Source organism: Camelina sativa, chromosome 19 (genome assembly GCF_000633955.1).
Source record: "Camelina sativa cultivar DH55 chromosome 19, Cs, whole genome shotgun sequence".
Classification (NCBI taxonomy): Eukaryota; Viridiplantae; Streptophyta; class Magnoliopsida; order Brassicales; family Brassicaceae; genus Camelina; species Camelina sativa.
Genome location: NC_025703.1, coordinates 13,599,492 through 13,609,439, shown reverse-complemented (window position 1 = coordinate 13,609,439; position 9,948 = coordinate 13,599,492). Strand labels below are relative to the sequence as shown.

Below are 9,948 nucleotides of genomic sequence, written 5' to 3'. Positions count from 1 at the left end.
TTTTTTTTTTTTTTTTTTTTTTTCTATTTAGTTAACGTTTTTTGTATATTACATCAAAGTAGCTTACTGTATTATAAATAAATTCAGCGTCAACACGGAATCTATTAGCTACATGTTAACATATGGACTTAGCGCAGCTGCAAGGTTTGCTCATCTTATCAAATAGTTTCAAATTTATACATCAACATCATATCTTGTATATATAAATATTGTTTGGGAAATGTAACATTTGATCATGTTGCAGTACTCGTGTGTCCAACGAACTTGGAGCTGGAAATGTAAAAGGCGCAAAGAAAGCGACTTCTGTGTCCGTAAAGTTGTCTTTAGTTCTTGCTCTCGGAGTAGTGATTGCCATACTTGTAGGTCATGATGGTTGGGTTGGTTTGTTCAGCAATAGCCTTGTGATAAAAGATGAGTTTGCATCATTGAGGTTTTTCCTTGCTGCTTCTATAACCCTTGATTCGATCCAAGGTGTTCTATCAGGTAATATTTTTTTTTTTTCCAAATAATCAAGCACGGAAAATTAAACTCGTTTATTTTAATTATTTATAGGAGTTGCAAGAGGATGCGGATGGCAGCGTGTAGTCACGGTTATAAATTTGGGAACATTTTACTTAATTGGAATGCCAATTGCAGCATTTTGTGGTTTCAAATTGAAGTTTTATGCCAAGGTAAATGCTTGACTCTCTTATGAAATTGGTAAAGTTTGTTTTATTTTGTTTGACTCATTATTTTTGGTGAAAACAGGGTTTGTGGATTGGTCTCATATGTGGGATTTTCTGCCAATCATCATGTCTATTGCTTATGACAATTTTCCGGAAGTGTACAAAGCTGTACGCTGCTACGGCCTGAAAACTCAAGTTCCACTTTTTCTAGATCAAATCTGTGAATTAGCAAACCATAACCGCAAACCGTCTTCAAATTTGGAGGTACCCAGTTGTTTGAGTGTGCTTAGTCTGTTTGGGACCAAACTATCTAAATTTGGATGGCCGGGGCTCAATGAGTTCTCCATGCCGTCTTCATTACGTTCGTGCCAAATGATGCGAGCTGCAGCTTGAAACACATATCGAAGGATGAATCTGTCTCATATAAATATTTTAATATAATTTTGTTATTTATTTAGATTTGAAATCAATAAACAAAAAAATCAATCACAATAAAACACATTTAAAGGAGTCATCTCTAAGTAGAGACTATTCTCAAATTAAATCATTATCTCCCTTTCTGTCATACTTTTATTTATTTATTTATTTAGTATCATTTTAATAAGAATGTATCTAATGTAGATACTTTTAATGGAGGTGCTCTTAGAGTTTTTTTACATTATACACGATTATAAACTCGTCCCATGGCATTTTTGCATCATTGATCGAATGACTGTTACATAATCAAAGAATTAGATAATTAATTTGCGTTGTGAGTTTGGGGTTCAAGAATCACTTGATGCAGAATGAGCTGATCAGAACATGTGTATGGGAATATCTACAAGTTACTGTTCCTTGCGTCTCAAACACACCATATTAATTAGCCGTACATGAATATGTGAATAGCTATGGATTCGTGCAGGCAGGCATGAACTTTATGGTTATGAACGTATGATGAGAACATGTGTACGTGTGATATTATACCGACAATAATTAATGTTATAGATCCGTGTCCCTCAAACAGTTTCAAATGAGTTATGTTATGATTTCTAGGACCCTTGTGGTAATATGATCGGTAACACAACTTCCTTGAACTGCCTGAGTAATCAAAACAACTGTAGGAAATATCTATATATAACCCTTGTAACAAATTTTTGTGTGCTCTTTGGAAGTCTAACAAGAGCCATCGAGAAAACTGAAATATTTGTAAATGTAAGGAAACTAGAACTTGCTAACGAGGAGGAATCAAATTGCTGTAAAAGTACTTTGCTCAATATTTACAGCACCCGATGTATCAAGTATATCGATCCCCTCCAGAACTTATGTGGCAATGCGAAGATATTTTAGCTTCTAAACCTCATGTTACTTCACTTTGCTCTAATTTATTAACCAACTCAATATTTTAATTCCTATAACAAAGTAACAAATACGCCATTTCTAGTAGCTTCTGAATTTTCAAGTAGACAGTTTCATATCATTTTAATCGCGATTGAAGTCATATGTTTCAGGTAAAGATTTTTGTGGAAGATATTCCCAAGAGTGAAACACGGTTTCGACCGTTAAGTTCGACGTGAATCATCCATCAGAAGTCGATTTGTTCAAACTGTGCATACCTTTTTTGAGTTTGGAAAACGTTCTTCAATGTAAGAGATGTCCTCATGATTTGGTCACTTGCTGACCACGTCTTTGAAGTTTTAACTATACTCGCTGAGTCGCTGTAAATGGGGACAACGTACATGATAGTAGTTGTGTTCAGTCTTTTTCTATTAATTGTCTTGATTAGAGTGAGACACATCAAAAGATTTTCATCAACTTTTCAAGGGCTTCAATAGTTGTAGTTCAGATCATTTGTGATTCTAGTACCAATTCTAGTTTTCATATCGTAACACACGTGATTCATTGTAGTACTAAATCCAGTGTTCAAACTTTCGTGAGGTTGTTATTGATCATGAGCTGCCTATTATTATCTATTTTATAAATATGTTCTTATAACAAGTGAAGCAAACAAATGTTTAGGTTGATTAATCAATTTAACTGTTTTTATTTGATTGAGTAAAAATCACAGTGGCCGGCTAGATGACCAATTTTTAAATTTTCCTTAATTGACTTTCATTATAAAGATAGGATGGTTGGAATATTTCACAAAAACATTTTCATGTGTCTTACATATGTAGCAAGAAACTAATTATGTGTATCTTTGAATTCATAAAGTTTGTATATATTTTTGGTAATACTTCAGTAAAATACTTATTAATAAGAACAATTCTCATAAATACCACTAAAATGAGTTTTTTTTTTCAAAAAAAATACTACTTAATAAGTTAAGAAAGAAATGATTTACTAATCACAATATTCATATCACAATATTAATTATGTATCATTTATTTTGAAAATTTATAGATTTCCACACATATTTCCCTTCCATTATATAATAAAGCTATTTGGTAAAAGACCAAGTAGACACACGTTGTGTTATAAACACCTTGAATACTCATTCAGTTCACCTTGAATGGCCAATCCCACGACGAGCTCTCCGTTATTGAATGTCCATGAAGGTGGAGGAGATGATAAAGGAAGGATAAGAACATCAACTTGGGTTCAAAAACTGGTCGATGTGGAAGAAACAAAGGCTCAGATTATTTACTCTCTGCCAATGATACTAACCAATCTTTTCTACTACTGTATTCCTATGACTTCTGTGATGTTCGCTTCTCACCTCGGCCAACTCGAGCTTGCCGGTGCCACTCTGGCCAATTCTTGGGCCACCGTCACCGGTTTTGCCCTCTTGGTATCAGTGATTCCTTTTTCATCAAGCAAAAATATCTAGACTCCACTTTTTTCAACTCAATGATAGACACAAATTTGGATTCTATATTATCCATGTCTCTAGAATTTTTATTTGACTAATTCGTTTTTAGTCGAATTAGTCCATGTATCTATTCGTTTTTATTAATCTTTTATTTGGCTACTTCGTTAAATCCTGAACCAAAACCTATACTAATCTTAAAGAATGTAAAAAAACCAGTTTACTTTCCTATTTAAGGCGTCTAGCGTCTAGAGTGGGGTTTATGAATGTTGTCTAAATTTGTTTTTTTTGTTAACATACCTTAATGTCTCTCTGTAATTTATTTTCAGATAGGGTTAAGTGGAGCACTTGAGACATTGTGTGGACAAGGCTATGGTGCAAAAAGCTACAAAATGATGGGGATTCATCTACAATCATCTTGCATTGTCTCTTTAGTCTTCACCATCCTCATCACCATCTTATGGTTCTTCACAGAATCAGTTTTCGGACTTCTAAGACAAGATCGTAGCATCTCAAAACAAGCTGCTCTATATCTGAAGTACCAGGCTCCTGGTTTATTCGCTTACGGGTTCTTACAGAACATTCTGAGATTTTGTCAAACACAATCTATCGTTACTCCGCTAGTTGTCTTCTCGTTTGCTCCCTTGGTGATTAATATTGGTACCACATATGCTCTAGTTGATTTAGCCGGGTTTGGATTCATTGGTGCTCCAATAGCTACATCTATTTCATTGTGGATAGCTTTCCTTTCTCTCGGAACTTATGTGATGTTTTCAGACAAGTTTAAGGAAACATGGACTGGATTCTCGTTGGAATCATTCCGTTATGTAGTACTAAACTTGACATTAAGCATCCCTTCTGCTGCAATGGTATGGTAAGTGACATCAATAACTTTATCTGTTTTTGACCAAGATATCTAGCCTAGTGCGCATACCAAAAAAAGAAAAATATAAAGCCTATTGGTTTGTGTTAGTCACTATAATCACACCCCCGGGTCAAAACCAAGTAGTACATGTTGACCCAAAAAAAAAATATATATAGATAGGCTTGTTGAGGTTAAGAGACTAATATATTGTTGGAACAGTTTGGAATATTGGGTGTTCGAGATTCTTGTTTTCTTGGCAGGAGTGATGCCAAATCCAGAAACTAATACCTCTTTGGTAGCTATATGGTAATTTTTTTATTTATTGATAATTTTAAGTTAGTTAATGTTTTATATAACATAAAAAAGTGGTTCATTTTTTGTAATGATTCAGTGTCAACACGGAATCGAGTAGCTACATGTTAACATACGGAGTTAGCGCAGTTGCAAGGTAATTTGCTCATCTTTTCAAATAATATCACAAATACTTTGTATTGATCTTGTATATATATGAATATTGTTTCGAAAATGTAAAAATATTGCAGTACGCGTGTGTCCAACGAACTTGGAGCTGGAAATGTAAAAGGCGCAAAGAATGCAACTTATGTGTCCATTAAGTTGTCTTTATTTCTTGCTCTTGGCGTAGTGATTGCTCTACTTGTATGCCATGATGGTTGGGTTGAATTATTTAGCAATAGCCTTGAGATTAAAGAGGAGTTTGCATCATTGAGATTTTTTCTTGCTGCCTCTATAACTTTTGATTCGATCCCAGGTGTTCTATAGGTATAAAGACCGAAGAAAGCTTCCTTTTTTTTTTTTTTTTTTTTTTTTTTTTTGTTGAATCATCAAGCACGAAAATGAAACCCATTTAATTTTGATTTATACAGGAGTTGCAAGAGGATGCGGGTGGCAGCGTTTAGTCACGGTTATAAATTTGGGAACATTCTACTTAATTGGAATGCCTATTGCTGCCTTTTGTGGTTTCAAGTTAAAGTTTTACGCCAAGGTAAAAATGCTTGAATCTCTTTTGAGATTGATAAAGTTTTATTGTTGCCTTTTGATTCATTACTTTGATATTGTTTTTTTTGGTGAAAACAGGGTTTGTGGTTTGGTCTGATATGTAGAATGTTCTGCCAATCCTCATCTCTCTTGCTTATGACAAATTTCCGGAAGTGGACAAAGCTGAATGTTGCCACTGTCTAGAGCACATTTCTTTTCTTAAGCAATATACACGAATAGCAAAAGATTTGGACGCTCTTGCATTACTTTTTAAATTGGGAAATTTGTGAGATAAACAATACACCATGCAACATCTGAAAAATATGTATAGTTAAGACTTAAGAGTCATCGGATGTATAATGGTTTAATTAGATTATGCAACCACTAACAATAAGTATCAAACTAGTGGCGGATGTAGAAGAAAATATTGTATGGGGCACTATTCAAAATATTGAGAAGAAAATAATGAAATGAAAACAAAAACTACAAATATGGGGCATTGAACCCTGGTCTCAAGGTTTAGCATGGGGCACATTTTACCAATTATGCTAAGTAATCATTATGGGAACCTGAACAACTGAACAATTATTAGTAAAGAACATGGGGCACGTGCCCCACCTCCTAACACTCTAGATCCGCCCCAAACAACATTATGTTATCTATTTGTTTTTGTACTTTCAAGTTGCCGTATTGGATATGTATATAGTTCCACGTGAATGAGACTTGATTAACTTTCTTAATGCGCACAGTTTTAGATATGATTAATAATAAATAATAAACGTTATTTCTATCTACTACTGAACCTCCATTAACAAATCTAGATCTAGAGGATATCGGTTACCGTCGACGACAGAGAATGCTAGTGCGCAGGGCCTTTGAGCATGTTGTGCAAGAAAACAACTTTTTTTTTCTTTTCCCGGTTAGTATATGTCCGAGAGAGTAATACATCTAAAGCACAAGTAGGAAAATGTTTGGACAAGAGACCCTGACGTCGATTTTGGATTACGTGAACCATTTGACCAAACTAATATTTTCTAAAACTGTAGCCGTTTAGTTAGNTTTTTTTTTTTTTTTTTTTTTTGTGTGGCCTGAAACAAACTCTTTTTACTTACTTGATGGTGGCTGGACTGCCTTGCTAATTTACTTTGTAGGGTTGGGAGCTACGATGGTCCCGGCCAAACTCTGAATTTAATAATAAACAAGATTTCGATAACTTTTCTTTTTCAATATATACATAAGTATAAAATTTGGATAGTGACGCAAAGAAATCATAATATTTTAAATCTTATAGTCAAAATACTCCAATAAAAAAAAAAAAATACAATAATCTAACATCCAAAATTTAGTTTTTGAGAAATATGTATTTTTCAGTAAAGAAATATCTATGTGAGCCGCCTAAAAGAAAAATCCCTCCAAACTCGAATAATATTGAGCCGACAGAAGGACCACACCTGCACATAATAATCAGAAGCCGATATGTATATATCCACTTGATTCCTAATAGAGTATAAACTTTTTAGAAGAAGATATGCAACTAAGTTTTATCCGCCAAGAATATTCGTATATAAGTATTATTTTTTAGGAAAAAATCAATTTATATCCAAAATATCTTTATTTTACGTATTCTCCAAATTATTAATAGTGTGTTTCCTCGAACGACATACTGAAGCAATCATGTGCGAATATGCCGGTGGTTTAGTAACTTATTTTCTGTTTCTTTCTTCATTTCTCTTTGAAATTTCACTATGTTAAAAATTTACAATCAAATTTGTTATTTAATTAAAATAAGATAGAGATCGTCTGGGAAAAGTATCCTTACATGTTGGAGTTATGAATCTGTTTAAAGTTCTTTAAAAACTTGATAACTATGATTCAAACAGTAATGTAAATAATAGTTTAATTTGTTTCGTTTTGCTTTCATGTATACGAAACAATCAAATACTGTATATAGTCTACTATATAAATAAATCTATTTCAATTGTACCAATCAGATTTACGCAAATTAAACATATATTACATAAATTAGATTACACTCATATCCAGTGTTCAAGAAAGCGGTCTAGGCGGCCGCCTAGGCGCCGTCTAGGCGCTAGGCGCTCAGCAGACGCCTAGATGACCGTCTAACCCGCTTAAAATTACATACATTTTATTTTAATATTTATTTTTGATTTTTAAATTACATATAATTAAATTATTATGTTTTATATCTATATATGTAATTATAAATATTTATATGTTGTTAATATAACTTAAATAAATGTATTTTTCTTACCGTTGTTTATAATTTATAAATTTTTTTATTTTTATAACATATATTTTAATATAATTATATATATATAATGTTTTATGTTGTAAACGCTTAAACCGCCTAGCGCTTTCTTGAACACTGCTCATATCACAACTTATACAATTGGATCACCTTAAAGGCTTAAACCATCTAAATCAAAATAAATTTGGTTCTTTAATATACACGAAATGGAATTAAATAATTTCATACAACACATCAATCGATATGTGTCAAACCTTAAAAATGTAATCAATTAGATTAAAACATTACTACATATTCAGCCCATGCAAACAGCACGGATTAGTACATAATAATGCAATTAAAATCAAAGTACTAATTCTGGCTTTGTCTACTTGGTTGTTGGTTCTTGAGTGTTAATATAAAATTCATTAATGAGATTAGTGAGTGTGCTTATATTTAGTTTTATGTTAATATTTAATAAAACTCTTTTTGCGTACCTTTTCTTGTTTTTTCTTCTTTTTCCCTCGTGTATGTGAAGAGTCGAAATTGGTTGGCATCTCCTCTGACATAGACAGGTCCTTTGAACTCATCCCATTAAAGCTCTCCACTTAATCCTTTATTTAGTTCTTCACATTCACAAATAAAAATATCGTCTTCCTTCTCCATACTCCGATCCTAACCAAATCCAAAACTCCTTGAAGATACAATCAAAACTCCTTGAAGATACAATGGTTGATCTCACGTCGGTGGATGACCATGAAGGTGAAGGAGGACGAGGGAAATCATCAACTTATGTTCAAAAGATGATTGACGTGGAAGAAGCAAAGAGTCAAATTATTTATTCTCTTCCAATGATATTCACCAATGTTTTCTACTACTGTATCCCTTTAACCTCGGTGATGTTTGCTTCTCATCTCGGCCAACTTGAGCTTGCCGGTGCCACCCTCGCTAACTCTTGGGCTACCGTCACCGGTTTTGCCTTCATGGTACTCCTTATTCTTCAAGCTTAGTTTGTATCCAACATTTATCTTTTGTTTTCTACCTGCATACGTTACTAAAACCCACTTTGACCAAAAAAAAAAAAAAAAAAACCCACTTGGACCAAAACAGTTACAAAACCCCATTTTTTTGCTTCTAAATATAATAATAAAAAATATTGAAAAAGAGTTATAGACAAGTGGATGGGCTTATGAGTTTTGTCTAAATTGTCTTTTTCGTCTTAACGAGAACGTATGCTGAATGAGTGTTTTATATGCATAATATATATGGATGTTATTTGTGTATAAAGAAATTTAATGATTCATAATTTTTAGACAGGGTTAAGTGGAGCACTTGAGACATTGTGTGGACAAGGCTTTGGTGCAAAAAACTATAGAATGTTGGGGATTCATCTACAATCATCTTGCATTGTCTCATTAGTCTTCACAATCCTCATCACCATCTTATGGTTTTTCACGGAACCGGTCTTCTTACTTCTTAGACAAGATCCTAGCATCTCAAAACAAGCTGCACTCTATATGAAGTACTTATCCCCCGGTTTATTTGCTTACGGGTTCTTACAAAACATTCTGAGATTTTGCCAAACACAATCCATCATTATTCCGCTAGTTGTCTTCTCGTTTCTTCCCTTGGTGATTAATATCGGTCTTACGTATGCGCTGGTGCATTTAACTGGGCTTGGATTCATTGGTGCTCCAATAGCTACATCTATTTCATTGTGGATAGGTTTCATTTCTCTCGGAACTTATGTGGTTTGTTCAGAAAAGTTTAAGGAGACATGGACTGGTTTTTCCTTGGAATCATTTCGTTATGTACTTCTAAACTTGACGTTAAGCATCCCTTCTACTGCTATGGTATGGTAAGTCAGATCAATAACCATTCTCAACTACTAACTTCTTATATACTTGTTTGACCATAAAGCCAATGGTTTGTGACTTTGTGTTAGTATCGTCGTTGTGACACACCCGACATACATGTTAACAAGCAAAATTTCATATGCTTTTTGAAGTTAAAAATACTATTTTATTGCAACAGTTTAGAATATTGGGCGTTCGAGATTCTAGTGTTCTTAGCGGGATTGATGCCAAATCCAGAAATCACCACCTCTTTGCTAGCTATATGGTATGTTTGTTTTTTATTGTTTAATATCACTTTGATAGTTAATACAAAAGTTTTATTTTACATCCAACAAAAGTTGCTCATTGTGTGTAATATTGAATACATTCAGCGTCAATACGGAATCAATTAGCTACATGTTAACATGCGGACTTAGCGCAGCTGCAAGGTTTGCTCATCTCAATTCTCAACAATAATTGTTTCAAAACACTTTTGTATTCACCTCATATAGTAATATTGTTTCAAAAACTTTGCAGCACGCGTGTGTCCAATG

At 33.5% G+C, this 9,948-nt stretch overlaps 3 protein-coding genes across 5 annotated transcripts in view; all 3 read left to right on the top strand.

The window, feature by feature from the left end:
* The window catches only part of LOC104766264 (protein DETOXIFICATION 19), a 2,601-nt gene extending 1,392 nt beyond the window's left edge, over nucleotides 1-1,209 (top strand). Inside the window, exons 4-7 of the mRNA XM_010490115.2 lie at nucleotides 88-144; nucleotides 245-483; nucleotides 553-671; nucleotides 748-1,209. Of these exons, the coding sequence (XP_010488417.1) occupies nucleotides 88-144; nucleotides 245-483; nucleotides 553-671; nucleotides 748-852 (520 nt within the window). The 3' untranslated portion in view covers nucleotides 853-1,209. The remainder of the gene's footprint in view (nucleotides 1-87; nucleotides 145-244; nucleotides 484-552; nucleotides 672-747) is intronic.
* On the top strand, nucleotides 3,122-5,814 carry LOC104766265 (protein DETOXIFICATION 19-like). 2 transcript variants are annotated; one of them, XR_002036700.1, is made up of 7 exons: nucleotides 3,122-3,432; nucleotides 3,780-4,324; nucleotides 4,535-4,621; nucleotides 4,707-4,763; nucleotides 4,858-5,095; nucleotides 5,200-5,318; nucleotides 5,411-5,812. XR_002036700.1 is itself a non-coding variant. In XM_010490118.2 (7 exons), the coding sequence occupies exons 1-7, from the start codon at nucleotides 3,154-3,156 to the stop codon at nucleotides 5,513-5,515; spliced, it is 1,431 nt and encodes a 476-aa protein (XP_010488420.1). In that variant the 5' UTR covers nucleotides 3,122-3,153; the 3' UTR covers nucleotides 5,516-5,814. The 2 variants fall into 2 exon arrangements, 1 of the variants encoding a protein (XP_010488420.1); XM_010490118.2 differs by having other exon boundaries at nucleotides 4,858-5,093; nucleotides 5,197-5,318; nucleotides 5,411-5,814.
* The window catches only part of LOC104766267 (protein DETOXIFICATION 18-like), a 3,514-nt gene continuing 1,777 nt past the window's right edge, over nucleotides 8,212-9,948 (top strand). Inside the window, exons 1-4 of one of the 2 annotated variants that reach the window (XM_010490120.2) lie at nucleotides 8,212-8,545; nucleotides 8,873-9,417; nucleotides 9,594-9,680; nucleotides 9,787-9,843. In XM_010490120.2, the coding sequence (XP_010488422.1) occupies nucleotides 8,288-8,545; nucleotides 8,873-9,417; nucleotides 9,594-9,680; nucleotides 9,787-9,843 (947 nt within the window). In that variant the 5' untranslated portion in view covers nucleotides 8,212-8,287. The remainder of the gene's footprint in view (nucleotides 8,546-8,872; nucleotides 9,418-9,593; nucleotides 9,681-9,786; nucleotides 9,844-9,948) is intronic. The other variant, XM_010490119.2, reaches the window with a different exon arrangement.

What these genes read in the sequence shown, in the direction of transcription:
- LOC104766265 (XM_010490118.2), top strand. Translation starts at nt 3,154, where the DNA reads ATGGCCAATCCCACGACGAGCTCTCCGTTATTGAATGTCCATGAAGGT. An exon ending in CCTTCTGCTGCAATGGTATG is followed by an intron (nt 4,325 to 4,534) that starts GTAAGTGACATC and finishes TTGTTGGAACAG; the next exon opens with TTTGGAATATTGGGTGTTCG. An exon ending in AGTTAAAGTTTTACGCCAAG is followed by an intron (nt 5,319 to 5,410) that starts GTAAAAATGCTT and finishes TGGTGAAAACAG; the next exon opens with GGTTTGTGGTTTGGTCTGAT.